Source organism: Papio anubis, chromosome 4, assembly GCF_008728515.1.
Source record: "Papio anubis isolate 15944 chromosome 4, Panubis1.0, whole genome shotgun sequence".
NCBI lineage: Eukaryota > Metazoa > Chordata > Mammalia > Primates > Cercopithecidae > Papio > Papio anubis.
This window is the reverse complement of record NC_044979.1, coordinates 141639260-141662453: the sequence shown is the minus strand read 5'-3', so window position 1 is coordinate 141662453 and position 23194 is coordinate 141639260. Positions and strand designations below refer to the sequence as shown.

The window sequence follows — 23194 nt, the reverse complement described above, 5'->3', positions numbered from 1 at the left end:
CTCCCGAGTAGCTGGGACTACACACGTGCTCTACCACACCCAGTTAATTTTTTTTTTTTTTTGTATTTTTAGTAGAGACGGGGTTTCACCATGTTGGCCAGGATGGTCTCGATCTCTTGACCTCATGATCTGCCCGCCTCGACCTCCCAAAGTACTGGGATTACAGGCGTGAGCCACGGTGCCCGGCCTATAAACACAGTTAAAGCAGGAAACCCAGGGGTGTCTTCACCCACCCGCTGTTCTCTCAAAAGCACAGGCACTCTAGGAGACTGTGAGAGATTGGTTAGATCTCTGAGCTGGGTTCATCTATTCTGCTCACTGGTTTGTGAACACAGTCTGGTAACATTTTTTCTTCTATTTTTTAAAGAAAGAGAGACTGGCCACATTTTATCTCATTTATATGCAACTCACCATTATCCCCAAAGACTTCAGGTGGCGATTACACTAGGAACTAAAACCACTAAAATCTACAACTTGACCAGGTGCAATGCCTCACGCTTGTAATCCCAGCACTTTGGGAGGCCGAGGTGGGCAGATCACGAGGTCAGGAGATCGAGACCATCCTGGCTAACATGGTGAAAACCCGTCTCTACTAAAAATACACACAAAAAAATTAGCCAGGCCTGGTGGCGGGCGCCTGTAGTCCCAGCTACTTGGGAGGCTGAGTCAGGAGAATGGTGTGAACTTGGGAGGCGAAGCTGAGATTGCGCCGCTGCACTCCAGCCTGGGTGACAGAGTGAGACTCCGTCTCAAAAAAAAAAAAAAATCTAAAACTCAAGTCACTAAAATCATGATAAACCAGAAGGACTCAAGGTTAGGAAGAAAAACAGAAGTATAAAATCAAAGCTGAGGAAAATAAGAACAGAAGTCTAAGGTCTGAAAGGTCACAGAGCTGTAATTACTCTGCACATATCTATAAGTTCTAAGTTTATGGGGGAAAATATGCCTAGTTATTAATAGGCATGAAATCGTGGGTGTTCTGGCCAATGTCCATATTCTATATGGTACACATGCTTAAATACTGAAAACGCACACACACACCCCTTCTATGTGTTATTAAAAAGGAAGTGGTTTTAAAAGATCTACTTAGTTGAGCAGGGAATGGCAGTGCATGACTGTAGTCCCTGTTACTTGGGAGGCTGAGGTAGGATCACGGGAGCCCAGGAGTTCTAGGCCAGCCTGGGCAATGTGGCAAGACCCCTCTCTAAAAAAAAAAAAAAAAAAAGAAAGAAAGAAAAGAAAAAAAAAAGTCTACCTTAGCTGGGCATGGTGGCGGGCGCCTACAATCCCAGTTACTAGGGAGGCTGAGGCAGGAGAATTGCTTGAACCCAGGAGGCGGAGGTTGCCATTGCACTCCAGCCTGGGCGAACAAGAGCAAAACTCTGTTTCAAAAAAGAAGTCTACCTAACTGGCTGGAGTTCAGGGAGAGGTACACTCTCACACAATGCAGCTGACAGCATCATTTGGTGCATGCTTTCTGTAGGGCATTTTGCAATGTGGAGCAAACGGGCTTTAAAATGTACCTGCCCTTTGACCCAGAGCTCCCTTCTGGGAATGTGGCTTAAGGAAAACATCACGGATCTGCTTAAGGATCTGTGCAACGCTTTGACTGCAACCATGCCCATGGCCACGCTGTAATAGCAAAGTACTGGCAACGATCTATGTCCAACCACAGGGGCTGACCAATAAATTATGATGAAAAATGGAGTCGCGTTCAGTCATCAAAATGATAGCGCACAGAAAACTCACATGGGAATATGTATTGAAAAATATCAGAAAAAGTGACAGCAAGAGTTAGTGTTATCTCTGGTTTACAGGATTCTGGGCATGCTTATTTACATTTCTTATTTTATTTTTATTTTTTTTGAGACAGAGTCTTGCTCTGTCACCCAGGCTGGAGTACAGTGGCGCGATCTCTGCTCACTGCAACCTCTACCTCCCGGGTTCATGCCATTCTCCTACCTCAGCCTCCCGGGTAGCTGGGACTACAGGCACCCACCACCACGCCTGGCTAATTTTTTTGTATTTTTAGTAGAGACAGGGTTTCACCATGTTAGCCAGGATGGTCTTGATCTCCTGACCTTATGACCTGCCCTCCTCGGCCTCCCAAAGTGCTGGGATTACAGGCGTTAGCCACTGCGCCTGGCCTAATTTTTATATTTTTAGTAGAGATAGGCCTTCACCATGTTGGTCAGGCTGGTCTCAAACTCCTGACTTTAGGTGATCCGCCTGCCTCAGCCTCCCAAAGTGCTAGGATTACAGGCATGAGCGCCCCCCCCCCCACCACCCACCGCACCATGTCTGGCCCAAAGTAGGTACATTTTCAAGAAACGTTACATAAAAAGGAAAGTATTTTCATTAATATTTAATTAACAAGAAAATGCAATTAACCATAACTCTGCACCCCATTCCGAGCCCTCCAGTTTAACATAAGAGATATTTACATCCTTTATGCAATAAAATCCTTTCATGGCTGGGTGTGGTAGCTCATGCCTGTAATCCTAGCACTTTCGGAGGCTGAGGAGGGTGGATCGCCTGAGGTCAGCAGTTCGAGACCAGCCTAGCCAACAAGGTGAAACCCCGTCTCCACTAAAAATACAAAAATTAGCCGGGTGTGGTGGCACCCGCCTGTAGTCAGGAGGCTGAGGGCAGAGAATCAGTTGAACCTAGGAGGCGGAGGTTGCAGTGAGCCAAGATTGCGCCACTGCACTCCAGCCCGGGTGACAGAGCAAGCCTCTGTCTCAAAATAAAACAAAACCAAAACCCTTTCATGCGTTCCGTTATAACAGTTTTAGAGTCTAATGAACTTCAGTTTATGTCTTCCTCTAGTGACTACCAGAACTGGACGGCCTCTCTCAGACCAGAATTCCCTAGGTCTTGGTTTGTCTTGTGACCTGAAGGATTTCCCACGGGGCTCCCTGCCAAGATTACAGACGTCCTACAGAGAAACGACAGATCACCAGCAGGCCTGGAACAAACGATTTTGTTTGTTTTGTGTTTACTTTAAAATTATTTTTTGCACATACCCACAAGAATGGCAAAAATTAAAAGGATGGGAAGTAGCAGCAGCTGGCGACGATGAAGAGCAACCGGAACTCTCACTCTCTGCTGGCGGAATGGCAACTGGTGCGTCTGGTGCGTCGCTTTGCAAAATCAATCAGCAGTTTCTTCTAAAGCCAAATATTTCAATATCTAATACTCAGCCAGTCTGCTCCTGTGTATCTACCCAAGAGAAATGAGGGCCTATGGCCATCAGATGGGAGCCAGAACATTCATAAAGCACGACTCATAATATCTTGGAATAGTCTGAAAATAATCCCAGCCAGGCACAGTGGCTCAAGCCTGCAATCCCAGCACTTTGGGAGGCCAAGGCTGGCAGATCACCTAAGGTCGGGAGTGTGAGACCAGCCTGGCCAACATGGTGAAACCCGGTCTCTACTAAAAACACAAAAATTAGCTGGGCGTGGTAGCTCACACCTGTAATCCCAGCTCCTCAGGAGGCTGAGACAGGAGAATCGCTTGAACCTGGGAGGCAAGGGTTGTAATGAGCCGAGATCACACACACCACTGTACTTGAGCCTGGGTGACAGAGCAAGACTCCGTCTCAAAAAAAAAAAAAAAACCCAGAAAGAAAGAAAATAGCCGGGCGCGGTGGCTCAAGCCTGTAATCCCAGCACTTTGGGAGGCCGAGACGGGCGGATCACGAGGTCAGGAGATCGAGACCATCCTGGCTAACACGGTGAAACCCCGTCTCTACTAAAAAATACAAAAAACTAGCCGGGCGAAGTGGCGGTTGCCTGTAGTCCCAGCTACTCGGGAGGCTGAGGCAGGAGAATGGCGTGAACCCGAGAGGAGGAGCTTGCAGTGAGCTGAGATCCGGCCACTGCACTCCAGCCTGGGCGACAGAGCGAGACTCCGTCTCAAAAAAAAAAAAAAAAAAAAAAAGAAAGAAAGAAAATAATCCCTGCCAGGTATGGTGGCTCATGCCTGTAAGCCCAGAACTTTGGGAGGCTGAGGCGGGTGGATCATGAGGTCAGGAGTTACCAGCCTGACCAACATGGTAAAACCCGATCTCTACTAAAAATACAAAAATCAGCCAGGCGTGGTAGCACGAGCCTGTAATCCCAGCTACTCAGGAGTCTGAGGGAGGAGAATTGCTTGAACCTGGGAGGTGGAGGTTGCAGTGAGCCAAGACTATGCCACTGCACCCCAGCCTGGGTGACAGAGCAAGACTCCATCTCAAAAAAAAAAAAAAAAAAAAGAAGTTAGGAGAGGGGCTACCCTTGGAGGGGTGCAGCAATTGGGAGGTGGCACGAGAGGGACTTCAGGGGGTTGCCATGGTTTGCTTCTTGATCTGGGTGGTGGTTACACAGGTGTGTTCAGTTTGTGAACAGTTAGCTATGTACACTTAAGCACAACTTTATATATACTGCTATTCAATAAAAAGTTTTAAAAACAAACTTTAAAATAGATTTGCATGTGTCAGCAGATAAGTTAAAATTCTGTGCAGCTTTTACAACTTATTTTTAAGTTGGAATATTAAGTTGGAATTATTATAGCTTTGAATACAGGCCTGTAATCCCAGCACTTTGGGAAGCCGAGGCAGGCAGATTACTCGAGCTCAGGAGCGTGTGACCAGCCTGGGCAACACAGTGAGATGCCGTCTCTACCAAAAATAAAAAGTTAGCCGGGCATGGTGGTGGATGTGGTCCCAGCTACATACCTGTAGCTTTTGATTTACATTTGTGACACTATTTCAGTTGTGGGTATTAATTCTTGTCTTGCATAGACCTTCAAGGGAAAGCTAATCTGCATGGAATTAAAACAAATTGGATTTTTATTTTCTTCAACATTCCACCCAGTTTTTAATTAAAAAATAATCATTTTTTCTTGAGATAGGGTCTCACTCTGTTGCCCAGGCCGGAGTACAGTGGCACCACTCCAGTACTGCAACCTCTGACTCCTGGCCTCAAGTGATCCTCCCACCTCAGCCTCCTGAGGAGCTGGGACCCCAGGCACACACCACCACACCTGGCTAAGTTTTGTATCTTTGTAGAGGTAGGGTCTCACTACATTACCCAGGCTGGTCTCGAACTCCTGGACTCAAGCAATCCACCTATCTTGACCCCCAAAAGCGCTGGGATTACAGGCACGAGCCGCCACTCCTAGCCTCATTTTATTAAGAGAGTTGTTCAAAACATGCCAATGATGACGAATTAACAGAATGACAGAAAATTCCAGTGACACCATAGATCGCCACATTATGAAAATGTATTTGGTTTGTGCATCTGCTGGTCACTGGAAATTAAATTATCATACAAACAAATGGTAAGTGGGATGTGGCAGCCGGTCACTAAGAGACCCGAGGCCTCAGTTTCTCAATCTGGTTAACCACCAGCCTGGCCAACATGGTGAAACCCTGCCTCTATCAAAAAAATGCAAAACTTAGCCAGGCATGGTGGCTGCAGTCCCGGCTACTTGGGAGGCTGAGGTGGGAGAATTGCTTGAACCCGCGAGGCGGAGGTTGCAGTGAGCTGCGATTGCACCACTGTACTCCAGCCTGAGCAACAAAGCAAGATCCTGTCTCAAAAATAAATAAATATAAATAGTTAAGTAAACACAATCCACATTCACCTGGAGGGCTGATGTTTACTTAGAATTAAGAACTCTATGAGGCCGGGCGCGGTGGCTCAAACCTGTAATCCCAGCACTTTGGGAGGCCGAGACGGGCAGATCACGAGGTCAGGAGATCGAGACCATCCTGACTAACCCGGTGAAACCCTGTCTCTACTAAAAAATACAAAAAAAAAAAAAAAACTAGCCGGGCGAGGTGGCGGGCGCCTATAGTCCCAGCAACTCAGGAGGCTGAGGCAGGAGAATGGTGTAAACCCGGGAGGCGGAGCTTGCAGTGAGCTGAGATCCGGCCACTGCACTCCAGCCTGGGTGACAGAGCGAGACTCCATCTCAAAAAAAAAAAAAAAAAAATTAAGAACTCTATGAAAAGTATCATAGGAGGGCGCCAGGAGCCTACCAAAGGACAGGTGCTTCACACATTAAATGGATAAATGTCCATTCATTCAACAAAGACGCATGCCTACTATGTGTCAGGAACTGTTCTAAGTGCTTGGAATAAAACAAAAACAAAGCTCATTGCCTTGTAGAGCTCACATTCTAGTTGGGGTGGAAAGAGAGGGAAAGAAACATAAGAAATAAATATATCACATAGCCTATTCTAAGGAAGTGTTATGGGGAAAGGTAATGTAGCCTAAGGTGGGGCTGGGAGATGGATGGAGGTGTCTGCAATCTGAAAGAGAGTTTGAGCTTGCTTCCTTGAGGTGACATTGAAAGGCTTCTGGGACATCTTCCCTTTTGCTTTCTGTTTAGCAAGATTCCTGTAGGTAGGACATCCCTGGATGCTGCCATGCCCGTTCTTCCTCCACTTCCTAAGTTTTTTGTTTTGAGATGGAGTCTTGCTCTGTCACCCAGGCTGGAGTGCAGTGGCACGATCTTGGCTCACTGAAACCTCCAACACCCTGGTTCAAGCGATTCTCCTGCCTCTGCCTCCCGAGTAGCTAGGATTACAGGCACATGCCACCACACCCAGCTAATTTTTGTATTTTCAGTAGAGACGGGGTTTCACCACGTTGGCCAGGAGTGTCTCGATCTCCTGACCTCATGATCTGCCTGCCCGCCTCGGCCTCTCAAAGTGCTGGGATTATAGGCTTGAGCCACCGCGCCCAGCCCTACTTCCTAAGTCTTTAACAGTTCTTCTAGGAAGGCTGTGGCTACTCTTAATTAAGGGTTTTTTTGAACTTCTTCCTCTACTATGAGAGCATATACTCATCAGAAAACCATGCAAAATCACAAGCAAGCTTTTGAGGGCAAATTATGGGCATGCTATAAAGTGTAGACAGGGGAGGGATTTTTGGCTGAACTCTAATTAGTCACAGCAACATTACTTGACATTTTGGGGTTTATAACATCATTTGTTTGAGAATTAGTAAAATACACACATCGTCCTGGGAGTTAACATGGCTCTCCAGTAATCATTTGCCTACATATACATTTTAGACACTTCAGCAAATGTGTACACAGCATATATTTAAGGATATTTGATACTGGCTACAGAGGATCACGCTACTTTATAATTCCTCCTTTTCTCTAAAGTATTCCTTTATTTCAAAATCAGAGAAACCTGAGGTTTTTTTGTTTTTTTCTGAGGCGGAGTCTCGCTCTGTCGCCCAGGCTGGAGTGCGGTGGCGTGATCTCAGCTCACTGCAACCTCCGCCTCCCGGGTTCCCGCCATTCTCCTGCCTCAGCCTCCCGAGTAGCTGGGACTACAGGTGCCCGCCACCAAGCCCGGCTAATTTTTTGTATTGTTAGTAGAGACGGGGTTTCACCATGTTAACCAGGATGGTCTCAATCTCTTGACCTCGCGATCCGCCTGCCTCGGCCTCCCAAAGTGCTGGGATTACAGGCGTGAGCCACCGCGCTCGGCCCTGAGTATTTTTTTTTTGAGACGGAGTCTCGCTCTGTCGCCCAGGCTGGAGTGCAGTGGCGCAATCTCGGCTCACTGCAAGCTCCGCCTCCCGGGCTTAGGCCATTCTCCTGCCTCAGCCTCCCGAGTAGCTGGGACCACAGGCGCCCGCCACCTCGCCCGGCTAGTTTTTTGTATTTTTTAGTAGAGACGGGGTTTCACCGTGTTCGCCAGGATGGTCTCGATCTCCTGACCTCGTGATCCACCCGTCTCGGCCTCCCATGGGATTACAGGCTTGAGCCACCGCGCCCGGCCTGGCCCTGAGTATTTTTTTAAAAACTAAAACCCATACTAGCAAATCATTAAAAAAATCATTTGCAGGTGGCTTTTGTAAACACACCTGGTTGGGTTGCGTTTCTATTAGTAAAATATGGTAGAGGGTTAGGTAACAGAGGACACCTCTTCTTAAAAGCACTAGATTCATCAACACTGCCCCTAGATTTTTGCCATATTAAGCTTAAATTGTTTTCAGCTTGAACATCACGGGGCGGGGCGGGATAAGGGGATGAACCCAATACAGAGACGGGGAAAGGTTTTTCAGACTCCTGAATATAAAATTTCACTTTGCATTGCCTGCATGGCCAACGCATAGGCTAGCAGTCCTCACTATTTCATAGATGACATAAACTTGTGGTCTGATGCTGTAAATATCCTACCACCTGGACATTAAAAAAAAAAAGGCCCCAAAACACTAACAAGGAAATAGTAATTAAAATTAACAAACATTTAGTGAGCTTTCCAGTATGCTTTCAGACACCTGGCAGTGGAAAACAATCAGGTACTGGTATTTAATCTCCATTTACATTGCTTTACGTCTACAAATACATATAACCAAAATGATGAAATCCACACTTTTTCCCTGCCATTTCTGTTCTTTGGGTAATACGACATGCCCAAGTGGTTGGCATTTGTGACGCTGCAATTCGCCTTGGTACGGTCCCTCTAAGGAGTTGCTAATAAAAGTCTACGTTAGGAAGAAGCAGGAGAAAAAAAAAAAGCGGCATTTAACTCAGAACACCTGACTGCTAGTCTTAAGTTTCAATCGCAGCTCAGACTGGGAAGATACACAGGGCTCTGTTCTTGGAGGGAGGGTGGAAGGTAGTGGTAGTCTGTGTTTTTGCACCCCAGTGGATATCAGACTCTGCCTCAAATTTGGAATGGCCTGTGTTCCTCAATTACAAAGTTTTTCCTTCACTGACAGTCAACAGGGCAGCTACTACTTACTTCCCAGGTCTGAGTCTGGCAGAAAGAACGTTTTATTTACACACTTGGTCAGCTCCCGACACACCTCATGCAGCAACGTCTTCCGGGTCATTTAAATAGTAGCAATCTCAGTACAAATGTAGGATTTCAACATTCGAATTTCCCAGATGTCTAAAGATCGCCCTCTATGAAGGCAACATACGAATAGGAAGAGTTTTTGGTCACAGTGACTGAACATCAAAAACACTATGTCAACTGTCTCTACTCTCCCTACCTGTCAGGCATAATTTATATGTGACAGTATACACTTTGTGTTAAGATAAACAGAATGGATAATCTCTTGGATTTCAATACATAACAAAAATGTTCATGTTCTTCTCTTACTTTCATTCAACAAAAGTTAAGACTCCTCTGATTTTAGGAATTCAGACCTTGAAACCCCAGAAACTAAAATTTTACGGTTAAAAAAGTCTATCAGAGAGACCAAACTTCCTGATTCAAGCACCAGGGACAGAAAAAAGATAAAACACACCAACCAACACCGACCATTTATAATCTTAAACATGCCTATACACGAACTTAGAGAACGTCAAAGTTTCAAGGGTTCAAGATGCCTAGGCTGAATTAAAACAAAAGTTGTTTTGTGTTCTATTAATAGCAGATGATTAACATATCTTATTTCACCTGGAATTCATTTATTAGTACTTAAACTGGCCACTAATCCTAAGTCTCTGTCTGTCTCAGGAAAAATTCTCTCCTAACACATGCAAGTTAAGAGACCGGCCATGAATGCATTCCTTAAGGTTAGGTCAATTTCATTAAAACCTCGGTTGTTCTTTGACTCCAAGAACCTCACCAAATAACTCATATATAAAAGCCAAGTTCAAACTGAAAGCTGGGAGAGGAAGGGTCTAAGGGGGAGGGCGTTTCCCTGGAGAACGCCCAGAGCTCGGCTCACCTGGGGATCCTAGTAATAGGGGAGTTTCACCCCCACATTCTTGGGCGCTTTCTTTTCTCAGAGAAAACTCAAGCTTGTGTCTTTGGTCCCGGAGGCTTAAGCCCGACAGCCAGGCCAGCGCGGGTCACTAATTCCAAGAAGTTAGGAGGACGTGGGCCCCCATCGAGGCACAACCGACCCCTCCCCGATCTAAGTGCACTGGTTGTAAAATGTGGAGCCAGTCAGGGGATGGGGGGCGGTCTCCAGCGCTCTGAGGGTCAGGGAAGAGGGGATGGGACAGGGGAGGAGAAGGGACAGGGGAGGCGGAGAAGGACCAGGAGTGAAGGGGGAGACACACGGGGGAGGAGAAAGAACCACAAGGAGGGGGAGGGAGAGGGAGGAGGGGGAGGGAGAGGGAGGAGGGGGAGAGAAAGGAGAGAAGGGACAGGGGAGGAGGGGGAGACACACGGGCGAGAAGGAAGAACCAGGAAGAGGGGAGCGACAGGGAGGAGGGGCAGGGGAGGAGAGAGAGTGAATGGGGAGCGGAGGGGCAGAGGGAGAGAGGTACAGGGGAGGGAAAGAGACAGGGAAGAAGCACAGGGAGGAGGGGGAGGAAAGGAGGGGAAAAAGTGGGGGGGCAGGGAAGGAGGGGGGAAAGTGGGTGGGAGGGAAGAAGGGGGAAAAGTGGGGGGTAAGGGATGGGGAGGGACAGGGAGGAGGAAGAGGGCCAGAGGAGGAAGAAGAGGGGCTGTGGAGGGCCAGGGGAGGAGTGGGAGAGACGGGGCGAGATGGAAGGACGGGGGCGAGGAGAGGAGGGGAAGGGGAGCTGGGCGGGGGGGGGGTTGGGAAAGTACCTTCCCGCGTAAAGTCTCCTTCTGACCCCCGAGGTGGAAAGCCCTGACTTCCCTGCGCCCGGAGCCCCTGGCTTACCCGGTAGGTGCTCTCCGTGAGCCGGTTCACCTCCTCGGGCCCCCGGGACATGGCTGCGGCCGCCGGGCGAGCAAGCGCGGGAGAACGCGGCTGGGCCTCGTGGCCGCCGGACTCTGGGCAGCGGGAGCGCCGGGGAGCGACTAAGGGGCTTGGGAGGGTTGGCCGCCGCCGCAGCCGTCGGCCCGAGAGTGCCCGCGCGCGCCTCCGCTGCCAAAATGTCAAAACTTGCGGCGGCGCCGCCCTGGCCTTCTGCGAGGAGCAGAGGAGAAGCTGCCGGACGCCGCCCGAGGAAGCGGGGCGGGCCGGACAGCCCCACCTGAGGCGGGCGGGGCGGACGGGGGCGGGGCCGCGGGGCCGGAGGGGCGGGGCGGCCCCACCTGAGGCGGCCTGGTGAGCGGGGCCGGGCCGGGGTGGGCGGGGCGGCTCCCGCTGAGGCGGCCGAGGTGGGCGGGGAGGAGGCGGGGCCGGGCAGCTGGAATGGGCGTAGCCGGAGGGAAGCGGGCCCCCCGAGTGGGCGGGGTCACCCCACCTGGGGCGGACAAGGCGGGGAGTCCACGGTGCGCCCCCATGCGGCCCTCCCAAGAGCTCCGGCGACGTGGGGCCGGAGACCCTGGAGTGGGACCGTGTGTGGAGTGGGCGGCTCGCTTTGCTGTTTTGCTAGGGCAAGGGCAGCCTGGGGGTGTTTAGTACTGTAGTCCTGGAACCCTTGTTTGCTTCGCCTGGTGCTGGCCCCGAGGACCCCGAGGCCCACGCCCTCCATAAGGGCTTCCTCCATCCCTCCCTTTTGGGGACCAAGGGAAGAGGGGCCACATTCCCCACTTGTATTAATTTCCCGGATTGATTTCTCCCTGCCCTGCCGCTCACTGACCCCAAAAGTTAAAGGGATCCGTGGGGGGCATGGGCCCTCCTAGGTGGAGAAAGCGGGCTGCCACTTGCAATTTTGAAAGCTCCTGATATATGAAAAAACTAATAAATGCCAAGATCTAGTTACCGAAATGTTAGTACTTTTTTTTTTTTTTTTTGAGATGGAGTCTCGCTCTGTCGCCCAGGCTGGAGTGCAGTGGCGCAATCTCAGCTCGTTGCAACGTCTGCCTCCCGGGTTCAAGTGATTCTCCTGCCTCAGCCTCACCAAGTAGCTGGGATTACAGGCGCCCACTACTCCAGGCTAATTGTTTTTTGTAGTTTTAGTAGAGACGGGGTTTCACCATGTTGGCCAGGCTGGTCCCGAACTCCTAACCTCTCAGGTGATCCGCCCGCCTCGGCCTTCCAAAGTGCTGGGATTACAGACATGAACCACCGCGCCCGGCCCGGAAGTACGTTTTTTAATTTTACATTAACAGCGACCTTTAACTCAATGCAATATAACCGTGCTACTAACAAGATTGTTGCAGGGTTTAGAAAACCACCTCAGCTGAGATGTTAGGGAAGCCTCTCTTCCTGTCATCACTGAAACTCGGGAGGTGTGTGGCTCCCGGGCTCCCTATTTTGTCTCCACTCCAGCCTCAGCCCTGCCCAAGGGTGATGCAGCTGCCTTCTCTGGGCATCTTCCAGGAGTATGTACCTTGGGCTGGGTGACAGCCTTCTCCCCAGTAAGAACCACTACTTGGCACCTGAGACCCGCACCCAACAAGGGCGGGAGGTCTTATTCTGATGTTTTAAAACCTCTGGACTTGGTGGTTCACGCCTGTAATCCTAGCACTTTGGGAGGCCAAGGCAGGTGGATCACTTGAGGTCAGGAGTTCGAGACCAGCCTAGCCAATATGGTGAAACACCCCGCCCCCCGCCCCCCGCAACAGCCGCGTCTCTACTAAAAATACAAAAATTAGCCAGGCGTGGTGGCGCGTGCACCTGTAATCTCAGCTGCTCGGGAGGCTGAGGCAGGAGAATTGCTTAAACCTGGGAGGCGGAGGTTGCAGTGAGCTGAGATAGTACCATTGCACTCCAGCCTGAGGGACAAGAGCGAAACTCTGTCTCAGAAACAAACAAAAAACTTCTATCTGGAGGCCAGGCAGGATGGCTCATGCCTGTAATCCCAGCACTTTGGGAGACCAAGGCAGGAGGACTGGTTGAGTCTAGGAGTTCCAGACCAGCCTAGGCAATATAGGGAGCCCACTCCCATCGCTACAAAAAATAAAACATTAACCAGGTGTGGTAGTGTGCATCCGTAGTCCCAGCTATTCTGGAGGCTGAGGTAGGAGGATGGCTTGTGCCCAAGAGGTGGAGGTTGCAGTGAGCTGTGATTGTGCCACTGCATTCCAGCCTGGGCCACAGAGTGAGACTCTGTTTCAAAAAACAAACAAAAATGCCAAAACGTCTATGTGAGTGCAATTGCATCTTTTATGGGCTGTTAAGATGTGGGACTTCTGTCCGGGCGCGGTGGCTCATGCCTGTAATTCCAGCACTTTAGGAGACTGAGGCGGGCAGATCACCTGAGGTCAGGAGTTTGAGACCAGCCTGACCAACATGGAGAAACCCCGTCTATACTAAAAATACAAAATTGGCTGGGTTTGATGGTGCATGCCTGTAATCCTGGCTACTCAGCAGGCTGAGGCAGGAGAATCGCTTGAACCTGGGAGGCTGAGGTTGTGGTGAGCTGAGATTGCGCCATTGCACTCCAGCCTGGGCGACAAAAGCAAAACTTTGTCTCAAAAAAAAAAAAAAAAGGAAAAAAAAAAAAGAAGAAAGATGTGAGACTTCTAAACTAATCTTGTGATAAAGTTCACTAGGAAACATACACAATGAAGGCACTGTGTGGCCCAGATGGGAACACAGATGGGAACGCCAAGAGGATGAACTTAGAACAGAAACCATTACTTGGACTTGGGGACCATTTTATCAGGTTTTGCAAGCTATGAAACGTATCATGCGGCTGGGCACAGCGGCTCATGCCTGTAATCCCAGCATTTTGGGAGGCCAAGATGGGTGGATCACCTGAGGTCAAGAGTTAGAGACCTACCTCACCAATATAGTGAAACCCCGTCTCTACTAAAAATACAAAAATTAGCCGGGCTTGGTTGGCAGGCACCTGTAGTCCCAAGCACTCGGGAGGCTGAGACAGGAGAAGCGCTTGAACCCGGGAGGTGAAGGTTGCAGTGAGCTGAGATCCTGCCACTGTACTCCAGCCTGGGCAAGAGAGTGAGACTCTGTCTCAAAACAAACAAGCAAACAGAAAAAAATGTATCATGCTTAGGAACCAAAAGGTTATGTATTCCTGATGTCAGGGGGAAATAACACATCGGTCTCAAGTTTCTGGCGATGGAAGCAGGTGCCTCCTTCTTTAACAGATTTACAGTCTTTAGTTCATGAGGTTTGCCAACTGGGTTTCACTTCCCATATGGGAGATGCATTCATGACTTTATAATTCCTACCATTATGTATTCGGCTCTGTAAGTACGTCTGTTGGTTTTTATTGAAACTTGAAAATCGCTGCCTTAATTTTGCAGATCACCTTTTGTGTTAGAACTTCCTTCTATGTCTTCCAATGAATGAGATCGTTTCACTCTCTGCTGCCAGGTGGTCACTTGAGGAGCTGGAAAGAGAGCAGAGGCTTGACCTTTAACACCCCCACAGCTCCGTGGTGTGGTTAAGAGCCAGAAAAGACAGAGAATGACAAACCACCGTAAAACCCACAAGTAGGTGGACGCAGGGGCTCACGCCTGTAATTCCAACACTTTGGGAGGCTGATGTGGGCAGATCACCTGAAGTCAGGAGTTCGAGACCAGCTGGGCCCACATGGCGAAACTCTGTCTCTACTAAAAATACAAAAATGAGCCGGGCGTGGTGGTGTGCGCCTGTAATCCCAGCTACTCGGGATTACAAGGAGAATTGCTTGAGCCCGGGAGGCAGAGGTTGCAGTGAGCCGAGATTGCGCCATTGCACTCCAGCCTAGGCAACAAGATCGAGACTCCATCTCAAAAACAAACAAAAACAAAAACAACAGCCAACCTTCAAGTATCTCAGATGGCCCAATTTGATTGCTGACGTTGGAATTTGATGAAAAGACCAGGTTCATAATTGTATGCAAATCTTCCACCAGATACACAGTCAGAGTTAATACTCCTTTATGGAAATAATTTTCTAGTTGTGACCAACCTGCTCCTTTAGAAGTCTTTGAAAGTGGTCAGTTCCTGGTCTGTAACAACATTAAAGCGTAGTGCAGGCCAGGGGCTGGGTGCGGTGGCTCATGCCTGTAATTCCAGCACTTTGGGAAGCCGAGGCGGATGGATCACCTGAGGCCAGGAATTCAAAACCAGCCTGGCCAACATGGCAAAACCCTGTCTCTACTGAAAATACAAAAATTAGCCGGGCGTGGTGGCGCGTGCCTGTAATCCCAGCTACTCAGGAGACTGAGGCAGGAGACTCACTTGAGCCTGGGAGGCAGAGGTTGCAGTGAGCCAAGATTGCGCCACTGCATTCCAGCCTGGGCAACAGAGTGAGACCCTGTCTCAAAACAAAACAAATCAAAACAAAAACAAACAAACAGAAAGGTTAGGCATGGTGGCTCCTGCCTGTAATCCCAGCACTTTGGGAGGCCGAGGCGGGTGAATCATGAAGTCAAGAGATAGAGACCATCCTGGCCAACATGGTGAGACCCCGTCTCTACTAAAAATACAAAAATTAGCCGGGCCTGGCAGTGTGTGCCTGTAATCCCAGCTACTTGGGAAGCTGAGGCAGGAGAATTACTTGAACTCAGGTGGCGGAGGTTGCAGTGAGCCGAGATTGCACCACTGCACTCCAGCCTGGGCGACAGAGCGAGACTCCTTCTCAAAAAAACAAACAAAAACAAAAAAAGAGTAGTGCAGTTCCCAGCTCAGTGCTTGGCACATCGATGCCTGGGAAGTCTTGGTTGAACAAAATACAAATGAGTATTGATGATCTGCTCTGTGCCAGGGAGTCTGCTGGGGGCTGTAGTGTGTGGAATGAACTGGGTTTGAACCATGCCTGTGAAGAAGGTAGAATTTGAGGACTACAGTGAAAGCCATCATCCAGGTACAACCAATCATGCCATAGGTGAAAAGGTGGATGTGATCTCAAAAGGCCGTTTGTTTTAGACTCTTCAAGTACATTTGCTGGTTTCATCTAAACTTGAAAATCCACAGCCTCTGTTATTCTGAGACTTCACGATGCTCAGAGGTAAAGAAGGCGAATCAATAGGAAGGGATGACTCAGGAGAAGGTGAGAGTAGCAGTCATTGTTTTACTGAGAACTCCCTGCAGTCTCTTTCCTCCTGAATAGAAGCGCTGCGGAAGAGCTGGCCTGGCCTCTCTGTAAATCAGTCCAGTGCCTTCCCAGAGACAGGCAACCAAGATCTCCTCCTTCAGCTTCAATACAGACGATCTCCAATTTACGATGGTTCACTTTCTACGGTTTTGACTTTATGTTGGTGCAAAAGTAACATGCCTTCACTGGCAACTGTACTTTTTTGAATTTTGAATTATGATCTTTCCCTGTGCTAGGAATATATAGCAGGATGGTTTCTTCCTTCCTTTCCTCCCTTTCCTCCCTTCCCTTTTCTTTCTTTCTTTCTTTCTTTCTTTCTTTCTTTCTTTCTTTCTTTCTTTCTTTCTTTCTTTCTTTCTTTCTTTCTTTCTTTCTTTCTCTCTCTCTCTCTCTCTCTCTCTCTTTCTTTCTTTCTTTCTTTCTTTCTTTCTTTCTTTCTTCCTTCCTTCCTTCCTTCCTTTCTTCCTTTCTTCCTTTCTTCCTTTCTTTCTTTTTCTTTCTTTCTTTCTTTCTCTCTTTCTTTCCTTCTTTCTTTCTTTTTGTGACAGAGTCTTGTTCTGTCACCCAAGCTGGAGTGCAGTGGCATGATCTCGGCTCACTGCAACCTCTGCCTCCCAGGTTCAAGCGATTCTTCGTCTCTGCCTCCCGAGTAGCTGGGATTACAGGCGCATGCCACCACGCCTGGCTAATTTTTGTGTTTTTAGTAGAAATGGAGTTTCACCACATTGGCCAAGCTGGTCTTGAACTCCTGACCTCGTGATCTGCCCACCTTGGCCTCCCAAAGTGCTGGGATTACAGGTGTGAGCCCACCGTGCCCGGCAGTAGGATGCTTTCTACAATGTTGGGCAGGTGGAGGGAGCTACCAGGTCAGCTGTGGCATCATGAGGGTAAACAGCCGATACTCTGCAGTGCGCTGTGGTACCAGATGATTTTGCCGACTGTAGGCTAATGTAGGTGTTCTGAGCATGTGTAAGGTAGGCCAGGCTAAGCTATGATGTTTCGTAGGTTAGGTGTATTACATGCATTTTTCAACTTAATGATGTTTTCAACTTACAATGGGTTTATTGGGATGTAAACCCCATCATAATTTATAGGGCATTGGAGTAAAAAATCCTGTTTATGTTAACAAAGTTTGTAAGATGCAGTGGCAGGTGACAATGTCTATACGTTTTTTTTGTTTGTTTGTTTTTGTTTTTTTTTTGAGACAGAGTCTCACTCTGTTACCCAGGCTGGAGTGCAGGGGTACGATCTTGGCTCACTGCAACCTCCGCCTCCTGGGTTCAAGCGATTCTCCTGCCCCGCCCCTTAAGTAGCTGGGACTACAAGCATGCGCTACCATGCCTGGCTGATTTTTTACATTTTTAGTAGAGTTGGAGTTTTGCCATGTTGGCTAGGCTGGTCTCGAACTGCTGACCTCAAGTGATCCACCCGCCTCGGATTCCCGAAGTGCTGGGATTACAGGCATGAGCCACCGCGCCTGGCTGTCAATAAGATTTTGAAGTCCAAAGTTAAAACAAGCTCTTCTTTTGGGGGTTCTCTCTTCTTTCAAACTTACTATGTGGTGTGCTGATGGCTTCCTTTGCCCTGGTGGGTACTTGAGCGAGGGGAACCCATGAAGATTTCACTGTATTTTGTGACAAAAGAGGTCTCTGCTGATAACGGCAGTTTGGGGCACTTCCTGTAAAAGCTACTAATAGACAGGATGGAGCTTTAACCTTTGTTTTGTTTCTGGTTTTTGTTTGTTTTCTGAAACAGAGTCTTACTCTGTCACCCATGCTGGAGTGCAGTGGCGCGATCTCGGCTGACTGCAACCTCCACCTCCCGGGTTCGATTGATTCTCCTGTCTCAGCTCCCTGAGTAGCTGGGATTATAGGCGTGCGCCACCACGCCCGGCTAATTTTTGTACTTTTAATAGAGACGGGGGTTTCACTATGTTGGCCAGGCTGGTCTTGAACTCCTGACCTCATGATCCACCTGCCTTGGCCTTCCAAAGTGCTGGGATTTACAGGCATGAGCCACTGGGCCTGGACTGTTTGGGGTTTTGTTTGTTTGTTTGTTTGTTTTTTGAGACAGAATCTCACTCTGTCACCCAGACTGGAGTGCAGTGACCCGATCTTGGCTCACTGCAACCTCTGCCTCCTGGGTTCTCCTGCCTCGGCCTCCAGAGTAGCTGGAATTACAGGCATGTGCCACCATGCCTGGCTGATTTTTGTGTTATTAGTAGAGATGGGGTTTCGCCGTGTTGGTCAGGCTGGTCTTGAATTTCTGACCTCAACTGATCTGCCCACCTTGGCCCCCAAAGTGCTGGGATCACAGGCATGAGCCTCCGCACACTGCACCCAGCTTTTTTTTTTTTTTTTTTTTGAGACAGGGTGTCACTCTGTCACCCAGGCTGGAGTGCAGTGGCCCGATCTCAGCAATCTGCAACCTTCACCTCCTGGATTCAAGTCATTCTGCTGCAGCCTTCAGAGTAACTGGAAGTACAGGCATGCGTCACCACGCCCGGCTGATTTTTTGAATAATTAGTAGAGACAGGGTTTCACCATGTTGGCCAGGCTGGTCTCGAACTCCTGACCTCATGTGATAAGCCCATCTCGATCCCCAAAGTGCAGGGATTACAGGCATTAGCCACCGCGCCCAGCCTGAGCTTTAAGTTTTCTTGTTCTGAAAGGTAGATGGGAATTTAAAACTCGTTAACCTTTCTGTACTTTTCTTCCAATCCCAACAGCATTGAGTTCGCCTGCATGCCAAGCTCATTTCTGCCCTAGAGTTTTTCACTAGCTATTCCTTCTGCCTGGAATATTCTCCCCCCTGGCCCCCCGACCCCAACCCAGGTCTTTCCTGTCATTTGGATTTCAGCTTAGATGCAGCCTCATAAGGCCTTTCCTGACCACTCAACCTGAAGTCGTATTTGAGGCCTTCTCTATCATAGTATTCTACTTTATTTTATTTTAATTTATTATTTTAGTTTTTTGAGACAGGGTATTGCTTTGTTGCTCAGGCTGGAGTGCAGTGGTGCAATCATAGCTCACTGCAGCCTCAAACTCCTGGGCTCAAATGATCCTTTCACCTCAGCCTCCTGAGTAGCTGGGACTGCAGGCACGTGCTACCATGCCCGGCTAATTTTAAAAAATATTTTGGCTGGGCACAGTGGCTCACACCTGTAATCCCAGCACTTTGGGAGACTGAGGCAGGAGGATCATGAGGTTAGGAGTTCGAGACCAACCTGGCCAATATAGTGAAACCTCGTCTCTACTAAAACTACAAAAATTAGCCAGGCATGGTGGCGGATGCCTGTAGTCCCAGCTACTTGGGAGGCTGAGGCAGAAGAATCGCTTGAACCTGGGAGGCGGAGGTGGCAGTGAGCCGAGATAGCACCACTGCACTCTAGCCTGGACAACAGAGCAAGACTCGTCTCGAAAAAACAAACAAACAAACAAATAAAAAATGGAAATTTTTCTGCACAAGCTCTCTTTGCCTGCTGCCATCCATGTAAGATGTGATTTGCTCCTCCTTGCCTTCTACCATGATTGTGAGGCCTCCCCGGCCATGTGGAACTGTAAGTCCAAGAAACCTCTTTCTTTTGTAAATTGCCCAGTCTCAGGTATGTCTTTATTAGCAGTGTGAAAATGGACTAATACAGTTCACCTTATATGGCAAAAAAAGTCTCTGATCATTTTATACTTAACATGATGACATGGTCACAAGTGATCACATGATCATTTTATACTTAACATTTTTAGGAACTGCTAAACTATTTTTTCTCATTTTCTATTTCTTGGAAGAGTTTATGAAAAATTAGTATTTACTTTATTTAAATGTCTGATGGAATTCACCAGTGAAACCACGTGGGCCTGAGTCTTGCTTTTGGGTTGTTTAAAAATTAGTAATGCAGCCGGGGGCAGTGGCTCACACCTGTAATCCCAGCACTCTGGAAAGCTGAGGAGGGCAGATTATGAGGTCAGGAGTTCAAGACCAGCCTGGCCAACATAGTGAAACCCCATCTCTACTAAAAATACAAAAAATTAGCTGGGTGTGATGGTTGGGTGACAGTTACTTGGGAGGCTGAGGCAGGATAATTACTTGAACCTGGGAGGTGGAGGTTGCAGTGAGGTGAGATGGCGCCACTGCACTCCAGTCCAGACAACAGTGTGAGACTCCGTCTCAAAAAAAAAAAAAAAATTAGTATTGCAATCCTTTTACTTGTTGTAGATCTTTCCATTTCTTTTTCAGAATGTTATTTCCTTATAGCTTCTATTCCTGCATCTCTTTAATCACTTACAGTATTATTTTATAGTCTCTACCAGGATCGTCTGTGTGCTTTCGTTTGCTTTGTTTTATTTCGTTTGGTTTGTTTTTATTCTCACTCAGCTATTGTTGTGTCTGCTGATTCCCTATAGCAGTGGATTTTTTCCTTATTTGTTTTGGTAATTTTTTTATGAGGTCATCTTTGGGATGGGTGGGGAAAGAACCATTTATTTGTTTTTTGAGAAGAAGTCTCATTCCGTCTCCCAGGTTGGAGTGCAGTGGCACAATCTCGGCTCACTGCAACCTCTGCCTCCCAGGTTCAAGCGATTCTCCTGCCTCAGCCTCCTGAGTAGCTGGGACTACAGGCGCCTGCCACGATGCCCAGCTGATTTTTGAATTTTTAGTAGAAACGGGGTTTCACCATGTTGGCCAGGCTGGTCTGCAACTCCTGACCTCAAATGATCCACCTGCCTTGGCCTCCCAAAGTGCTGGGATTACAGGCGTGAGCCACTGTGCCCGGCCGAGAACCATTTTTTCTGTAAGAATCCCTTGTGACCCGATTTGTCAAATATTCCTCCAGAAAAGTTTTACATTTGTCTCTACCAAGCACTCCAAGAAGTTCACCACGAGATTCAGCTTCTGAACCTGCTCTGTGTCACAGGCTTGGTGGGATAAGTTCTCTTAGGATATTGTTTTTTTCTACCCAGTTAAGTCAAGCTTCCTTGGCCTTCACCAAGGCCAATAAATACTTTCATTTTTTAAATTTTTTGAGACAGGGTCTCACTCCGTTGCCCAGGCTGGAGTGCAGTGGTCCCAGGCTCAAGCGATCCTCCCACTTTAGCCTCCCAGATAGCTAGGACTACAGGTGCATGCCACCACACCTGCATAATTTTCTTGATGTTTAGTAGAGACGGAGTCTCTCTATGGTACCCAGGCTGGTCTCAAACTCCTGACCTCAAGTGATCCACCCACCTCAGCCTCCCAATGTGCTGGGATTATAGGCAAGAGTCATTTCGCCCAGTGCCAAAAAGGATTTTCTTTTCTTTTCTTTTTTTTTTTTTTTAAGACGGAGTCTCGCTCTGTCGCCCAGGCTGGAGTGCAATGGCACGATCTCAGCTCACTGCAAGCTCCGCCTCCCGGGTTCAAGCAATTATCCTGCCTCAGCCTCTCAAGTAGCTGGGATTACAGATGCTTGCCCCACTCCCACCTAATATTTTGGATTTTTAGTAGAGACAGAGTTTCACCAGTGTTGACCAACCTGGTCTTGAACTCCTGACCTCAAGTGATCCACCCACCTCAGCCTCCCAGTGTGCTGGGATTATAGGCATGAGTCATTTCACCCAGCGCCAAAAAGGATTTTCTTTTCTTTTTTTTTTTAAGATGAAGTCTCGCTCTGTCGCCCAGGCTGGAGTGCAATGGCACGATCTCAGCTCACTGCAACCTCCGCCTGCCGGGTTCAAGCGATTCTCCTGACTCAGCCTCTCAAGTAGCTGGGATTACAGATGCTTGCCACCACACCCACCTAATATTTTGGATTTTTAGTAGAGACAGGGTTTCACCATGTTGGCCAGCCTGGTCTTGAACTCCTGATCTCAAGTGATTCACCCACCTCAGCCTCCCAAAGTGCTGGGATTACAGGTGTGAGCCCCCGTGCCCGGCCTCTCTGTATTCTTTTTGAAACTTCTATCCACAGCCCTGATTCTGAAATCTCTTTCTCTTGGTGTAGGTTGGCTTCTGTGAGAAGAGGCTATTGATTTGCCTAAAGCCAAGATAACCTGAACATTCTTTCCTTTCCCAAGGGCAGAAAGGGAGAGACGCTGACCTGTCGTCCTGAAAACTCCTTGAGATTTGGCTTCTTGGGAAGATGGCCCAACCGGATTTGTGGAAGCTGATCTGCCTGGGTTATCTTCCTTTTTCCTTGTCTTGATTTTTTTTCTTTTTTCTTTTTTTTTCCCCACGGGAAAACATTAGCAGAGAAAGTTCCAGACTTTCCTTTCCTAAGCAAATTTGTTTTCTGTATTGACCAAACTCCAAATATCGACAACTGCTCCAAATGTCCTCTTAGTAAAGACTTACATCCTCGCAGGTAGGCTCAGTATTTTTCCTTGATCAACAGATGCAGTCAGTTCTGGAACAATTTTCCCTTCACTTGGGGCTTTTTCTGAGAGGCAAGACTTGCAAGTACTGTTACAGAAATCTAGGGATCCAAAAGATTAGTGCAAAAGTAATTGTGGGGGCCGGGCAAGGTGGCTCATGCCTGTAATCCCAAAACAGATGACCTGAGGTCAGGAGTTCGAGACCAGCCTGACCAATATGGTGAAACCCCCATCTCTGCTAAAAATACAAAAATTAGCCGGGCGCGGTGGCAGGCACCTGTAGTCCCAGCTACTCGGGAGGCTGAGACAGGAGAATTGCTTGAACCCAGGAGGCAGAGGTTGCAGTGAGCCGAGATCACGCCACTGACTCCAGCTTGGGTGACAGAGTGAGACTCCGTCTTTAAAAAAAGGTAAGAAAAACACCTGGACTGCTAAGCAGTTCCCCAAAGGAGACAGCAGGGGATGCCAAGGGGATGGAATATAATGGAATATTCTTTTCCATGAGGCCTACTTGTCTTTTTTTTTTTTTTTTTTTTTTTTTTGTGGGGGAATGGAGTCTTGTTCTGTCAACCAGGCTGGAGTGCCGTGGCACAGTCTTGGCTCACTACAACTTCTACCTTCCGAGTTCAAGCAATTCTCCTTCCTCAGCTTCCCAAGTAGCATGTGCCAACATGCCCATCTAATTTTTTTTTTCTTTGAGGTGGAATCTTGCTCTGTCTCCCAAGCTGGAGCGTGGTGGCGTGGTCTTGGCTCATTGCAAGCTCTGCCTCCTGGGTTCACACCATTCTCCCGCCTCAGCCTCCCGAGTAGCTGTGACTACAGGTGCCTGCCACCACCATTACTGGCTAGTTTTGTTTTTGTATTTTTAGTAGAGACGGGCTTTCACCGTGTTAGCTGGGATGGTCTCGATCTCCTGACCTCATGATCCACCCGCCTCAGCCTCCCAAATTGCTGGGATTACAGGTGTGAGCCACTGTGCCCGGTCTTTTTTTTTTTTTGTATTTTTAATGAAGACACAGGGTT

At 48.3% G+C, this 23194-nt stretch overlaps 1 protein-coding gene across 1 annotated transcript in view; it reads right to left on the bottom strand.

Annotated features, from left to right (window-relative positions):
* BAIAP2L1 (BAR/IMD domain containing adaptor protein 2 like 1) overlaps positions 1 to 10937 on the bottom strand; it is a 112260-nt gene extending 101323 nt beyond the window's left edge. Inside the window, exon 1 of the mRNA XM_021935671.2 lies at positions 10608 to 10937. Within this exon, the coding sequence (XP_021791363.1) occupies positions 10608 to 10658 (51 nt within the window). The 5' untranslated portion in view covers positions 10659 to 10937. The remainder of the gene's footprint in view (positions 1 to 10607) is intronic.
* Positions 10938 to 23194: the final 12257 nt, after the last annotated feature.